This window comes from Pongo pygmaeus, chromosome 12, assembly GCF_028885625.2.
Source record: "Pongo pygmaeus isolate AG05252 chromosome 12, NHGRI_mPonPyg2-v2.0_pri, whole genome shotgun sequence".
Taxonomy (NCBI): domain Eukaryota; kingdom Metazoa; phylum Chordata; class Mammalia; order Primates; family Hominidae; genus Pongo; species Pongo pygmaeus.
Window position 1 is genome coordinate 26,591,254 of NC_072385.2, and position 16,400 is coordinate 26,607,653.

At 38.9% G+C, this 16,400-nt stretch overlaps 1 protein-coding gene across 20 annotated transcripts in view; it reads right to left on the reverse strand.

The window, feature by feature from the left end:
* The window catches only part of LOC129030496 (DNA-binding protein RFX8-like), a 103,008-nt gene extending 87,089 nt beyond the window's left edge, over positions 1–15,919 (reverse strand). For 17 of the 20 annotated variants that reach the window (XM_063649094.1, XM_063649093.1, XM_063649103.1 and 14 more), the window contains exons 1-9: positions 15,787–15,919; positions 7,249–7,355; positions 6,621–6,785; positions 5,865–5,969; positions 4,721–4,883; positions 4,160–4,260; positions 3,989–4,066; positions 3,246–3,383; positions 2,084–2,205 (exon numbers count right to left, since the gene is read on the reverse strand). In XM_063649094.1, the coding sequence (XP_063505164.1) occupies positions 2,084–2,205; positions 3,246–3,383; positions 3,989–4,066; positions 4,160–4,260; positions 4,721–4,883; positions 5,865–5,969; positions 6,621–6,785; positions 7,249–7,355; positions 15,787–15,883 (1,076 nt within the window). In that variant the 5' untranslated portion in view covers positions 15,884–15,919. Of the gene's footprint in view, positions 1–2,083; positions 2,206–3,245; positions 3,384–3,988; positions 4,067–4,159; positions 4,261–4,720; positions 4,884–5,864; positions 5,970–6,620; positions 6,786–7,248; positions 7,369–12,837; positions 13,343–15,786 lie in introns of those variants that run through there. The other 3 variants (XM_063649104.1, XM_063649098.1, XM_063649110.1) reach the window with 3 other exon arrangements.
* Positions 15,920–16,400: the final 481 nt, after the last annotated feature.

The following is a 16,400-nucleotide window of genomic DNA, read 5'->3' on the forward strand; positions in this document are numbered from 1 at the left end:
GTAAGTTATTTTGGCTATTTTGTAATTTCATTTTTAGCTGGTCAATCAGCATTTCCAGATGTTCCCTAAAACAGAAATACAGTTTTAAAATTTTTTGAAAAAGGTGAATTTGATTTTGTGGTTTTAAATATAGTTTAACCGTTTAACCTTTCAATGCCATACACTTGGATGATTCTAAAGGAAATATAATAGTCTGAAGAATTCAAGACTAGGATTAAATATAATACAAAAGATACTATAGCCAGATTTAAAATCTTAGGCACTACAGATTTACAAAAAATTTCTCCAAAATTTAGAATTTCATATTGAAAAAGGGGCATCAAAATAGCCTATTTTATGTTACAGGACTATGTCAGTTAAAGAAAAAACCTCACACTACTTTTTTTTTTGAGACGGAGTCTGGCTCTGTTGCCCAGGCTGGAGTGCAGTGGCGCAATCTCGGCTCACTGCAACTTCCGCCTCCCAGGTTCAAGTGATCCTCCTGCCTCATCCTCCTGAGTAGCTAGGACTACAGTCGCCCACCACCACACTCAGCTAATTTTTTATTTTTAGTAGAGACAGCATTTCACCATGTTGGTCAGGTTGGTCTTGAACTCCTGACCTCAGGTGATCCGCCAGCCTTGGATTCCCAAAGTGCTGGGATTACAGGTGTGAACTGCCATGCCTGGCGCACTCACACAGTTCTTAAATTGTTGTTATAAGAATGGTATGTCAGACCAAGTTACAGTGAAAGATAATCCCTGAAGAAAAGCAGGTCTTTTTAGACTTGGAAAAAACACTAGGTGGAAATAGTTAAAATCCTGATTCTGCCACAATGAGTACAATACACTATTAGTTTCTCTTTTTTAAAAATGTATATTATAAGAAAGTAGAAGGAACACAAAACATTTACATTCATATAATGTGAACTCAAAATTTAGGCATGGTCAAAAATGGCTCTTGAAAATGGTGACATTTATATTTATGAAATGTATCAGTATCTAATTTCCCCTTTATTTAATGAGCTACTGGAAAGAAAATACCATGTCTCAATCTACAGTCTCTATATTTAATAGATTCCTAAATGAAAGTAATAGAAACATAAACATACAAAAATTTCAGAATAATTAGTCTTGTTTAGAACAGTAAGAGCCAGATGTAAAACTGCTTTGAATACTGAACCGCTCAACACAGATGCCATGGAATGCCCTATCTCTCTCTCACTCCCAGTACAAACAGGATCTGTATGCTAGTTTTAAAGCAGCATAAACAATATACCATTCAAATAGAACTGAAATGGTCATAAATAAGAAAAGTTTAATTCTAGACCAAAATTCAGTAATAAATTTAAAATTTTTGAAATAAGTGAAATATTTTAAAGCAACTTCTGTTTAACCTAAATTAATGGCAAATAAGTACACTTAGCATTTTAATTTTTACTTCTAAATTTTCAAAACTGGAAAAACAAATCATAATGTAATTTTAATGCTTGTATTTTCTACCATGACAAGATCTTATTAAGACAAGATTGAACTGTGAGCCTATTATCTCATATCCTGGCTTCACTGTGCACTTTAACATCTAATTTTAGAGTTTGCAACAGTGTCCTTTGTAATGAAGTTTCCCTGTTACTGTTTGCAGACACAGTGAAGCCAAGAAATTCTGTTCTCTTTGGTAACAATATACATAATTTCACAGTTAAAAATCATAATAGGATTTTAGGCTGGGTGCTGTGGCTCACGTCTGTAATCCCAGCACTCTGAGAGGCTGAGGCGGGTGGATCATCTGAGGTCAGGAGTTTGAGACCAGCCTGGCCAACATGGTGAAACCCCGTCTCTAATAAAAATACAAAAATTAGCTGGGCATGATGGTGTACGCCTGTAATCCTAGCTACTCAGGAGGCTGAAGCAGGAGAATCACTTGAACCCAGGAAGCGGAGGTGGCAGTGAGCTGAGATTGCACCACTGCACTCCCGCTTGGGCAACGAGAGCGAAACTCTGTCTCAAAAAAAAAAAAAAAAAAAATCATAATAGGATTTTCAATCTACTTGGTGAAGAACCTGCATTGTGGGAGGAAAACTCTGCATATTTAATTTAGACTTTACCTTTCTTGTTTAGCGCCCTCAGTTTCAGCCTGAGACACAGATTTATTTTTCTGTTGTTTTAGAACGTTATGAACTTGGACTTTGTAGCTCTCGAATTCAGAGGTTATAGTAGCTTGTTCTGCCTGTAACATTTAAAAGAGAGAAACGTTTTCTATTGTAACAGGGTCCTTCTATTTTCTTTCAGAGATTAACAAATTGAGATAAAAACCTGTTTTTGAAAATGAGAAAGATAGCTGACATTCTTTTTGGTTTCTTGATTAACCTTGCTAAAAAGCATACTTCTGTTGGCTTTACACTTAAAAAATTTTAACTGATACATAATTGTACATATTTATGGGGTGCATGTGATATTTTGATGGATGCATACAATGTGTAATAAGCAAATCAGGGTAATTAGGATATCCATTGCCTCCAACATTTATCAGGTCTTCATGTTGGGAGGTCTTACACTTTTTAAAGGCCTCTCAATAATATATATTTTCTGATAAGAGATCCATTTCTACCATGTCTTCTACCCTGGTAGATTAATTTACTAACCATACATTTTATAGTGACACTATGTACTTTTGGAACTTTATAAACATTTTCTCTTATGATATCTCCTCTTTTTATAAATTTGAGAAAAATTAACTCAAAGAAATTAAGTTATTTGAACTTCAGTTTTCAAAACAGGGTGGTTAAGTGTTAAGTTCTAGGTCATCCACTTTCTTGAAGTGATCTGTAAACTCCCACAACAGCGTTGCCATGATTGCTTAAATAAGAGCTGCATCTAACACAACCACTGCACTGTGTCTGTTTTGGATGATGACAAGAAAGTAGGCCCCCCACAGCCATGCTATTAAAATGTTATTTATAATCATTTAGCCCTAAGAACTGTAACACTTTTCTAATAAAAAAAGCTTTATAAATAAGTGACACATAAATTGCAAAACAAGGTTGAAATGGAAAAAACATCATGTTTTTCCTTTTGGCAAAAAAAGTGATCCAAGTTACGATTAGGGTTGGCATGGGATTGCGGTTAGACCCAGATTAACTGAACAGGTCTTAATCTAATAAGTGCTCTTAACAGCAAAATAGTAAAAAGGGAGAGCACAGCCCTGGAGTAAACCAATGACTAGCTGATAATAAAATCCCAGTGGCTTGCTGTGGCTGAAGAACGCACCTTGGCAGCACGGCTCTCTTCCTGTAGTGCTGTCACTCTCTGCTGGTACGCACTTAGCGTACGCTGGTGCTGTTCCGCAGAGGTTTTCAGGTGCTCGTGGATTGTGTGCTTCTCTGATGTTATTTCAGCCAGCTGAATCTCGGGGTAAATCTTTAAATTTAGCTTTAGCAAATCCTATCTTCACTAGTTAAAGAGGTTTTCCTTAAAATGCAAACTTTAGGTTTGAGACATAAGTACATATAAGGCATAATTAAGTAGTGAAATATTTTTATGTATTATTATTGAAAAAGTAGAGACAAGTAGAACATTTTCTCATTAAGCTATCTTTTCTTAAACCAACATCAATTCAAAAAAATGAACATCCCAGACTACATATTTAACATACAATATTTAAATACTTCAAGACATTATATATATAAAAATATACACAAACATAACAAACGTATAAAATCATTTTACAAACTGTTCCTTGTGACTGCAATATCATTAAGTTCAAATGCAGGCTTATTTTATTTTGCACTATTCTATAGTATACTACGAATTTCCAAATACGTGAAAATAATCTAGCTTGAGCTAACCAATATACTCCAGTTATATGCCAGACTTGATTTATTGTTGTAACTTCCTCAAAATGTTGAGGAATCTTTCTAGATATCCTTATAGGATAATCAATAAAATCTCTAAATGGTACTTCACTTCTACATGAAAAAACTTTTTTTAATCTTAAAAAGTAAAACCCTTACTTTATAGACTTCTACTTGCTGCTGGCTTGCCTCCACCTCACCTTTTAAAGATGCTTGAAGTATTAAGTGATCAGTTTCCTACAGAATGAGAATCTTGGTTAAATTTTTTTTAATGTTACTCATAAATAAATTATGAACAAGTACTAAAATACGAAACAAAAATTAACGTACTGCTTGCTTTGAATCTGCCAGTTCCTTTTTGGCTTTCACAAGCAATTGCTTGATTTTGGTGTTTTTCTCTTCATATTGTTGTACTGAAGACTGTAATGAAGCTAGCACAAGAAATAATTTCAGTAGAAAAAGATGTAACAATTTTTATCAGTGAATTTAAATACACAAATATGTCTTCTTTGTATTGGCTTATCTTTAAGCCTGTTTTAGCTTTTTATTATGGAATACTTCAAACATATGCGACAGTAGTAACAACAGTGCCATAAACTCTACTGTACCCATCTCCTGGCTGTAACAATTACAACCCATAGACAATCTTAGTTAACCCAGACCAGGAAACAGCAAGGTACTTAAGAAATGTTAAAGTGAATAAATGTGGACTATAAACATCTTAATGGCAAATAGTTTTACACCCATTCTGGGTCCCCAGTAACATTTATCACTGTGTTAAACACCCGACTGACAGTGAAAGACTGGTGAAATAAACAAGTAATGCCCCCCACCAAATCAAGTTGTTATGATGAAATAATTAAAAGGTAAAGTGAATTTTCTTTAACTCACTTATTTCTTCTTCTAGGGTTTCTTGTTTCTGTTTTTGAATTTTTATTTCTTGCTCCAAATCTTCTATCTTGTTGTTTTTATTAGTTAACTTTTGATTTAGTTCTTTCATCAAACGTTCATAATCAGCTATTTCCATATTCATCAATGTGGTCTGTTGGGCATCCTGCACATTTTATAAGTAGAAGATTTACACAATAGTAGATCAGTTCATTTGTAAATTCTTTTTGTCATTTGTAAAATTGCTAAAATGATGCCACAGCAATAAATGGGTGCCTTTCTGTAATAGTGAAATCATTTACACTGTAACAAAGAAATGAGGAGTTGGATATTTTCTAGTTTTTAATTTCACAAAATATTTTCTAGTAGTTTAACCCAACTTTCTTAGTTTCATTTTATTTCATTATAACTAACTACAACTGACAGTTGTAGCTTGCGGAGCTCTTATTTATAAAATACTAATATGTCAAGTGGCTCTTATAGTACATTTCTTTTTAGCCTCATCTTTGAAGGAGTAAAGTCAGCCAAAGTTTTAAGTATAATACAAATTTCAAGCTTTGACATTAATTAAATCTTATGTGTCATACAACAATCATGTATACAAAATGAAATGTCAAACCAAAATCTTGTAAATCAGGAGCCTAGATTCTTCTGAAAGGACTGGTACTTAGAGAATTAAGTTAAATTTTCAATTTTTTGAGCAAATAATTTATAAAGCATTATTTTAGTACCACAAGTAACATTCTAAAACACTTCTTTTCAACATGTATAGAATAGTTTAACAATGCAGGCTGAGTGCGGTGGCTCACACCTGTAATCCCAGCACTCGGAGAGGCTGAGATGGGTGGATCATTTGAGGTCAGGAGTTCCAGACGAGCCTAACCAAATTGGTGAAACTCCATCTCTACCAAAAATACAAAAAATTAGCCGGGTGTGGTGACGCATGCGTGGAATCTCGGCTACCTGGGAGGCTGAGGCACAAGAATTGCTTGAACTCGGGAGGCGGAGGTTGCAGTGAGCCGAGATCATGCCACTGCACTCCAGCCTGGGCCACAGCGTGAGATCGCAGACAGAACAGAACAAATAGAACAACAAAACAGAACAATGTGAACATTACATCAATTTTCATCCTAGTGTTTTATTTTACCTTTTTAACCAGCTCTAATTCTTGCATGGTTTTCTGAAGCTGTTTCTTTTCCTTTTGAAGTTGTACCTGAAGTTCTTCAAGTTCATTTACAGTAGTGGCATGTTCCTGAAATTAAAAATAAAAACAACCCACACAACCCAACCAACATTAAAAAGGTATTTTTAAGGGGCTTTAAAATAAATCTGACAGCCTGGCGTGGTGTCTCACACCTGTAATCCCAGCACTTTGGGAGGCTGAGGCGGGTGGATCACAAGGTCAGGAGATTGAGACCATCCTGGCTAACACAGTGAAACCCCGTCTCCACTAAAAACACACACGAAAAATTAGCTGGGCATGGTGGTGACTGCCTGTAATCCCAGCTACTCGGGAGGCTGAGGCAGGAGAATGGTGTGAACCCGGGAGGTGGAGCTTGCAGTGAGCTGAGATTGCGCCACTGCACTCCAGCCTGGGCGACAGAGTGAGACTCCGTCTCAAAAAAAATAAATAATAAATAAATAAAAAATAAAAAATAAAAATAAGTAAATAAAATAAATCTGACATGCTAAAATACAGAAAGTTTGGTAATATTTCAATGTTTAAAATGTATACACCCCCAAATCACAGCATGGATTCTCAAATTTATGGTTGGTATTAAGGAATTAATGAACTCTGCTGTATTCATAAATGCTACTCTTTAGTAAGTCTTCCCTTCATTTAAATAATATTTTGGTAAATGCATCATATATATGTGAATCAATCTCACAGGATTGTTTTTACCTTTATCTTCTCTTCTTTCTGAAGTTTTTCAGCTTCTAATTCTTTGTCTATCATTGCTTTGGCTCTCTGGACTTCTAAAATCTGTACTTCTAATAATTCGGCATTAGACTGTAGTGTCTCAATACGAGCCAGGAGATCTTCATTATCAGAATTTATTTTTTCACACTGAAATGACACATGATTCATTACTATAAACATGCAGAAAACATATACAGCAGAGGAAGAATGAACAGGTACATTAATGAGAATATTGGCATAGTGTGACAAATGAAGATTTCTAAGTCCATGCTACAGAATAATATTAAGAATCAGTTTTAAAATCTGTCATTGAAATACTAATATGGTAAACCTTACAAGAGATCAGGTTGCACTGGCAGAGCAAAGAGCAGAAATGAAAAACAAACAAACCCCCAAACAAACAAACAATTCTCTAGGGGAACTGAGATTAGAATAATAAGCAAGATAGTTGCTAGCTGTTTCGTCTTATTCTTCTCTCCTAAGTGGGAAGGAGGGTGAAGTGGGGGGGAATAAATTCTGTTTCCGACTATATTTAATTTTTTATGCAAAAAGTATTGAGATTAAAATATACCTGTTATACTTTTCATTTTTGGATTTATTAAAAAATTACCTGCAAAGTCGAATTTCTTAATTGTCTTGTAAGGTCTTCAATATGACGCTCAAAATTATCAGCACGTTCTTTTTCCACATCCAGTTGCTCTGACTGCTTTTCATATTCTAATAAAAGATTCTTCAATAAAAGAAGGATTTAACTTTGGCATATTATTATGCATTCAACAGGTCAGACTTCATCATCAAGCCACCTTAAGATTCATGAGTCCATTCCGGATGCTTAAAATATTTACCCAAGTTGAACAGAATACCTAACTGGCATTAGGTAATAAAATTAGCATATTTTGGGTAACTTTTAGTATTGGAGGGTGGCGGAAACATATGAAAGGAGAAGAAAATTTTAAATATAAACAATATAATAGCTCCAAGGTTAAATATTCTACTCATTAACAAAAACGAACTTCTGAAATGTAACCACAATTTAAGGATAGATAAAACGTTTAATAAACACAATTTAAGGACAGAGGATAAAAAGTTTAACCTGGATACCTAACTCTACCTGAAGAATTCTGATGAGAGAAATATTCCAGGCCTGACCTAATATAAGGTAAAGGTGTTAATGAAAGAACACTGGAAGACATTCATAGATTTAGTCTCTCACACTCTGCAGTGACACTTTCAGTATTTCCTGAAGAATCCAAAGCCAACTGAATTTTCTTTGATATTCCTAGTTGGCCTACTGAAGGACAGAATGATCAGACTTTTTTGCCACACACAAGCTAATTAGGTTATCCACCAAAATATGTAAATGAGATTCAGTTTCGAGATTGCATGTAGTTCTTTTTCTCTCTCCTTCCTTATAAATCCTGTTTTTGCCTTTGTTTCTGGAAAACTTCTATTTTCTTCCCATAAATGTGCCTGCAAAATTACTAGCAAAATGGTGTTTTAAAAAAATTTTTTAACTTTTAAGTTCAGGGGTACATGTGCAGGTTTGTTATGTAGGGCAAACTTGTGTCACAGGGGTTTGTTGAACAGATTATTTCGCCATCCAAGTACTAAGCCTGGTACCCATTACTTATTTTTCTGATCCTCTCCCTCCTCCTACCCCTCCACCTTCTGTTAGGCCCCAGTGTCTGTTGCTCGTCTGTATGTGTCCATGTGTTCTCATCATTTAGCTCCCACTTATAAATGAGAACATGTGGTATTTAGTTTTCCATTCCTGCATTAGTTTGCTAAGGATAGTGGCTTCCAGCTTCATACATGTCCCTGCAAAGGACATAATCTCATATTTTTTTATGGCTGTGTAGTATTCCATGGTGTATATATACCAATTTTCTTTATCCAGTCTACCACTGACAGGCCCTTCGGTTGATTCCACGTCTTTGCTATCATGAATAGTGCTGCAGAGAACATACACGTACATGTGACTTTATGACACAATGACTTACATTCCTTTGGGTATATACCCAGTAACGGGATTGCTGGGTCAAATGGTATTTCTGTTTTTAGGTCTTTGAGGGATCTGTTTTCCACAATGGCTGAACTAATTTACACTCCCACCAAAAGTGTAAGTGTTCCTTTTTTCTCTGCAACCTTACCAGCACCTGTTATTTTTTTGACATTTTAATAGTAGCCATCCTGACTGATGTGAGGTGGTATCTAATTGTGGTTTTATTGCTAGCACACTGTTTATGTTTCCTTGCAAAGTTTATATTTGGAAGTTCCACTGAGATATTATGCGTAAAACAGAAACGACATTAACCAAGAGGACTGTGAAGCCTGGCAGTGGCTTTCCTGTGGACCTGGACCTCTTGTGTCCTTGGCTCACCTCCACAGGCTTCTCTGGTGGTTTTTTTTTTTTAAGATAGAGTCTCGCTCTGTTGCCAGGCTGGAGTGCAGTGGCGCGATCTTGGCTCACTGCAGCCTTCGCCTCCCGGGTTCCAATGATTCTCCTGCCTCAGCCTCCGGGGTAGTTGGGATTACAGGCATGTGTCACCACAACCGGCTAATTTTTGTATTTTTAGTAGAGACAGGGTTTCACCGTGTTGGCCAGGCTGGTCTTGAATTGACCTCAGGTGATCCGCATGCCTCAAACCTCTCAAAGTGTTGGAATTACAGGCATGAGCCACTGAGCCCGGCCTCTGCTGGGTCTTGTGTGGCATTTATGCTCTTTTGGATCGTGCTTGCGAAATCTTTTTTTTGAGATGGGGTCTTGCTCTGTCACCCAGGCTGGAGTGCAGTGGTGCAACCTCAGCTCACTGTAACCTCTGTCTCCTGGGTTCAAGCGATTCTCCTCCCTCCGCCTCCCAAGTAGCTGGGACTATAGGTGTGTGCCACTACAGCCAACTAATATTTGCAGTTTTAGTAGATGACAGGGTTTCGCCATGTTGCCCAGGCTGGTCTCAAACTCCTGAGCTCAGGCAATCTGCCTGCCTAGGTCTCCCAAAGTGCTAGGATAACAGGTGTGAGCCACCATGCCCGGCTCTTGCTTCCCAGATCAGATCCTTGACTAACGCACTTTTGTTTCTAATTCTCATTTACATATGGTCAATTATTTGACTCAACTGGTGGCTGACTGTTACAATCTGAATTTTGATTTTATAGTCTGTCCATTTAGTGGTTTCAGTGGCAGAAGACAAGACTTGGGAATCTAGAATCTGGCTTATGTTCTATTTTTTTTGAGACGTTGTCTCGCTCTGTCGCTAGGCTGGAGTGCAGTGGCGCGATCTCAGCTCACTGCAACCTCCACCTCTCTGGTTCAAGCAATTCTCCTGCCTCAACCACCATGTCCAGCTACTTTTTTTGTATTTTTTAGGAGAGATGGGGTTTCCCCATGTGGCCAGACTGGTCTCGAACTCCTGACCTCAGGCAATCCTCAAGCTATGGCCTCCCAAAGTATGTTTTTCTATGTTTATTTATGAGTTTGCTACTTCTTGGCACACATGCATACAGGGTTGAGGTATCACTAGGGTCTTTTCTTTTCCATAGAAAGAAGATTCTGTGCTTGTTTAGTATTTGGGTAGGCTCCTCTAGAAATCAGAGATATTTATCCTCTTAGTCTCTATCTGGCCCTCTTCATTTTTACTCATTCTGGTTCCAATTGCTGTCAATAGCTGTAAAAACTGAATTGCTATGCCAAGGCGTAATAAATAATGGCTCCCTTTGGGAAATTCTGATTTTAATCAAGTATTATTCCTAAGGGGAGTCTTGGAACAAAAACGAATGCCATGCATACAAGAGTCTACTTTCCTTATGCAGGGTAGACACTTCTAAACATCTGAATAATTACAAATTATTGTCCCTCTAGGACTCCTGTGTGTTCAGATCTTTTAATAAACCGATACAAGTTATTACAAGTGATATGAACACTAAAAAACTAGCCAAATTAACAAACTCCAAAAATTACTCAGTATCTTTATAATGATGCATCCTGAAGAACCTAATAGAGCATAGGTATATGTGTTTTTAAAAGTGATCAACATTAATAAACATTTCAGCACCTCTGGTTCTACCTTAAATCCTGTCACATTTTTATACGTAAGTTTATATTACATATGAAAATATGGTAATGAAATTTGAAAATTTAAATTTATACATGACAAAGAATTAGTATGCTTATATATAAAGATCTTATAAATCCATTAAAAAACCCATTTAAAATTTATATATGGGCTTCTTCATAAGAGCAAGTTACATGAGGAACTTGCTTCTTTACATTTTAAGAGACCCTATAATCTATTAATTTCTTCCAGAGGTAGACCAGACATATCAATTTCAAGTAGTTAAATCTATCAATCTTTTCCTTTGTAATTTGTCAAAATACTTTAGGTAGGGGTGCAGTGGTACAATCTCCACTCACTGCAACTGCCACCTTCCAGGTTCAAGTGATTCTCGTGCCTCGGCCATCCGAGTAGCTAGGACTACAGTCACCATGAGTGTGTGTGCCACCATGCCCAGCTAAATTTTGTATATTTTGTAGAGACAGGGTTTCGCTGTGTTGGCCAGGCTGATCTCAAACTCCTGGCCTCAAGTGACTCACCCACCTTGGCCTCCCAAAGTGCTACAATTACAGGCGTGAGCAACTGCACCTGGCCTAAATTTAGTATCTAAAGTTTGAAAAAGTCTTTTGTATCCAGAAGTCAGTTAAAAAAAAGATCAAGTACTTCACTCCAGGTTTTTAAAAACTATTTTTCACAAAATTTTTTAACCCATCCAGAATACATTTTGCTATGTGGAGTGAAATAAAAACCTAATTCCTTAGAAGGAATTTCTTTCTTCATTGGTTTCTGTTTCAAACTTTACTGAGATGGTATAGCTTAGTTGATGAAACAATAGATCTGGAACGAGACTCCCTGAATTAAAATTTCAGCTCTGCTCTGTTACTTGTTCTGTGACCCTGAGGTTTCTTAAGAAATCTGAGTCTGTGACTTTGAGTTCCTTCATCTATTTATGCCTCAGAGTCCTCACTTGTAAAGTGTTGATGCTAATATACTTGGGGGTTGTTTTGAGAATTAAGTGTATTGAGATATGTAAAGTGCTTAGAAGAGAGCCTGGCACCTGTTTGTTGTTATGCGGAAGTATCACTCTCTTCTGCTACATTAATCTGTACCATTCTTGCATCAGAATTCTACCACATTACTGTAACTGTGATAAGTTTTAGTGTCTCTTTCAGTAGGATGTCACTTTTTTCATTTACAAAAAATTTAGCTACTCTTGCTAGTTTTTTACTTAAAACTTAGAATTCTCTCAAGATCCAGCCAAAAAAACTCTACAATTTTTAACGAATTTGTCTTAGAATTTATAAACCAATCTGAGAACTGATAGTTCAAATAACAGTCATCCTATATAAGTTTTGCAGTTTTCTTCATTAAGTGCCAAAACTTCTCATTTAAGTGCTTCCTAAGATTGGATTTTATGCCTGCTGTGGGATTTTTTTTTTTTTCATCAAATCCTGCCTGATTACCACTCACTCTCTTCTCCCTTCCCACCTTACTTTTTTTTTTTTCTTATGAAGTATTTATTGATGATTCTTGGGTGTTTCTTGGAGAGGGGGATATGGCAGGGTCATAGGATAATAGTGGAGAGAAGGTCAGGAGATAAACACATGAACAAAGGTCTCTGGTTTTCCTAGGCAGAGGTCCCTGCGGCCTTCTGCAGTGTTTGTGTCCCTGGGTACTTGAGATTAGGGAGTGGTGATGACTCTTAAAGAGCATGCTGCCTTCAAGCATCTGTTTAACAAAGCACATCTTGCACCGCCCTTAGTCCATTTAACCCTGAGTTGACACAGCACATGCTTCAGAGAGCACGGGGCTGGGGGAAAGGCCATAGATCAACAGCATCCCAAGGCAGAAGAATCTCTCCTAGTCAGAACAAAATGGAGTCTCCTATGCCCACCTCTTTCTACACAGACAGAGCAACAATCTGATCTCTCCTTCCTTTCCCCACACTTCCCCCCCTTCTTTTCAACAAAACTGCCATCGTCCTCATGGCCCGCTCCCGATGGTCGCTGTCTCTTCGGAGCTGTTGGGTACACCTCCCAGACAGGGCGGCCGTGCAGAGGCGCTCCTCACTTCCCAGACGGGGTGGCGGCCAGGCAGAGGCGCTCCTCACTTCCCAGAGGGGGCGGCCGGGCAGAGGCGCTACTCACCTCCCAGACGGGGTGGCAGCCAGGCAGAAGCGCTCCTCACTTCCCAGAGGGGGCGGCCGGGCAGAGGCACTCCTCACCTCCCAGACGGGGCGGCCGGGCAGAGGTGCTCCTCACTTCCTCCCAGACGGGTGGGGGCCGGGCAGAGGCGCTCCTCACCTCTCAGACGGGGCGGCCGGGCAGAGGTGCTCCTCACTTCCTCCCAGATGGGGTGGCGGCTGGGCAGAGGTGCTCCTCACCTCCCAGACGGGGCGGCCGGGCAGAGGCGCTCCTTACTTCCCAGACAGGGCGGCCGGGCAGAGGCGCTCCTCACTTCCCAGACGTTGGGCGACTAGGCAGAGGCGCTCCTCACATCCCAGACGATGGGCGGCCGGGTAGAGATGTTCCTCACTTCCTATACGGGATGGCAGCTGGGCAGAGGCACTCCTCACTTCCCAGATGGGGCGGCCGGTCAGAGGGGCTCCTCACATCCCAGACGATGGGCAGCCAAGCAGACGCTCCTCACTTCCTAGACGGGGTGGCGGCGGGGCAGAGGCTGTACTCTTAGCACTTTAAGAGGCCAAGGCAGGAGGCTGGTAGGTGGAGGTTGTAGCAAGCCGAGATCACGCCACTGCACTCCAGCCTGAGCAGCACTGAGCATTGAGTGAGCGAGACTCCGTCTGCAATCCCAGCACCTCGGGAGGCCGAGGCAGGCAGATCACTCGAGGCCAGGAGCTGGAGACCAGCCCGGTCAACACGGCGAAACCCCGTCTCCACCAAAAATACTAAAACCATTCAGGCATGGCGGTGCACGCCTGCAATCCCAGGCACTCGGCAGGCCGAGGCAGGAGAGTCACAGGAGCCTGAGGCAGGGAGGTTGCAGCGAGCCAAGATCACGGCAGTACAGTCCAGCTTCGGCAACAGAGGGAGACCGAAAAAAGAAGGAGAGGGAGACCAAAGAAGGGAGAGGGAGGGGGAGGGGGAGGGCCCCTCTCCTTCATTATAAACAAAAAATTAGTATCATTTCCTAGCTAGGAGAAATAACAGTACACCGTAAGATACAGATTCTTGTTCCACTTCTGCTATTACTCAGTAAAGACACCTTGGGTAAATCAGATAGCCTCTCTTGGCCTCAGTTTACTCATGTCTAAAGTCTTCATTTCTAAGGTCCCTTGGGACAATGACATTATCAGATTCAAAACAGAATAAGGCTCTATGTTCTACAGTAGTGTATAGGCACATTCGTTTTTAGGTCAGGGATTTCTAACCCAGAGCTCACAGAAACTATACGCAAGTATACATCCACTTTTAAGTTAACACTTCACATTTCTCAAAGACTGTATCTTTAAAAATAAAAGATTAAGAGCTACCTTAGCTAGTAATAAAACCGGTATACTTAAAAAAGAAAATTCAGAGATTGTTACTTTATCATTGTACTTGTTTGGCATGGCTAAGATGTGTTACTGGTCACTAATGGTGAGATTTCACTTCCCTAACCTGTTCTTGAAGGCTTTCAACAGATCCCACTTCTTCTTCCACTCTAGTAGCCACACTTCTAAAAATGATCTGTGCAACACATATAATATGCAAGCCGTAGAATGCTGGCTGTTAAAAATGGGGTCCATTTTCAAATACAACATTTTTCTAAACCATGCACAAAAGAACAGCCCTACAGGGACACTCTTCCATATTGTATACATGCCGTTGCCACTACATTTGAATACTGGCAGACGTTAGTGGCTAAAGATAAACATTAGATAAAACATAGGTCTTCACTGAACAGACCTGAAATAACAGAGCAATGAAGTACATTACAAATCAGCATCCCAGTACATTTTAAAAAAACAAACCAACAAGGGTGTCATGCCACCAGTCAAAAGGTACTTTGCTTAAACTGGCATTCTTTAACATGCATGTTGTAGTGCTAAGTACTTAATTTCATACAGCCACAGTTATTAATACTTTGCTAAGAGCTACCACCTGCTAAAAACTGCTGTTATCTCATACTGAGAATGCTAGTTCTATACCTTTGCTCTCAGGCTGTGAGGAAGGGGTGCTAGTCCAAAAGGCCATGGGATTAGATTTAAAAAGGCTAAAATTAAATCCTAGAAAATAAAGAATATTTTTTAACATTTTGGGAAACAAAATGAATATGCTTTTAAAACATAAAAAGCCAGAATCCCTCAATTTATACCACCAATCTGATTGTCTTACATATTCATTTATCCCTGTAGTTTCATTCTTCGCTCATTTAATAAATGAGCAAGACTGACATACAACATATAAAATGAGAACATCTCAATATCATGTTCTTTTTTTTTTTTTTTGGAGACAAAGTCTCACTCAGTCACTCAGTCAGGCTGGAGTGCAGTGGCATGATTTCAGCTCCCTGCTACCTCCATCTCCTATGCTCAAGCGATCCTCCTGCTTCAGCCTCCTGAGTAGCTGCTAATTATAGGCATGCACCACCATGCCCAGCTCATTTTTGTATTTTCAGTAGAAACAGGGTTTCACCATGTTGGCCAGGCTGGTCTCGAACTCCTGAGCTCAAGTGATCTGCCCACCTCAACCTCCCAAAGTGCTGGCATTCTAGGAGTGAGCCACCGTGCCCAGCCTCAATATCATGTTTTCTGAGTGACAAAAGAAACTGAACAAATGAAAATGAACACTTTAAAAAAAGACTCACGTTAATGCGCATGATTCAAGCATGAGTCCGTATACTGTACTGAGTTCTTTTGCTCTGCCCTAGCATGATAGAAGTATCTTCCAGTTACTGAAACGTCTTAAACTAAGTTCTCTTGCTCTTTGAAACATCACCGTGAACTTATTAAGGGAGAAAAAAAAATTGCTCAAATATTTTGGGGGTGTTCACAAAGCATCATTTATATCCCAACATTAGTATCCTACAAAGAGTCTGCATCAAGCTAAACATTGAAAGAAAAACTGTGCTTAACTTAACAACAAAGTACTTACCCTTTTCTGGTGTTTTAAATGTGTAGTTGATTGAAGATTCTTCCGTTGGAAAGGAAACAAAGAGATTTTTGACTTTGCTATCTGAAGACTGTTCCATATCAGAGTTCTTTGACAGTTCACATTTGTTAGGTTCCACTTTGCTTTCAGATCCACTCTGGGATACTGAACTAGTTTCACTATTGTTACTTTTCAAAGGTGCATTAAAACTAAATCCAGGAGAAACCACTGCTTTTGTTGTTGTTTCAGATGTGCTAGACACTTCAACTTCTGAAGTTGCATCTGCTACATCATCACCCTGAATAACATCTGTCCTCTCTCTTGTGGTTTCTTCTAATACAGCTACAGCAATTTTGCCACATGGTGACTCTCTGGGAGTGCTTGACCGAGAAACATGAGGTGTTATCAAAGAATCTTTTTCCTAGGCTGTTTTTGCTTCATCAAAAAAAAAATTTTTTTAAGCTTTCCAAAAAGAACATATTCTTATCTTATTTATTCTAATTTAATTACCCTTTTTAAAAAAATTATTATTATACGTTTGCTTTTATGGTATATGTGTGCAATGTGCAGGTAAGTTACGTATGTATACATGTGCCATGCTGGTGCACTGCACCCAC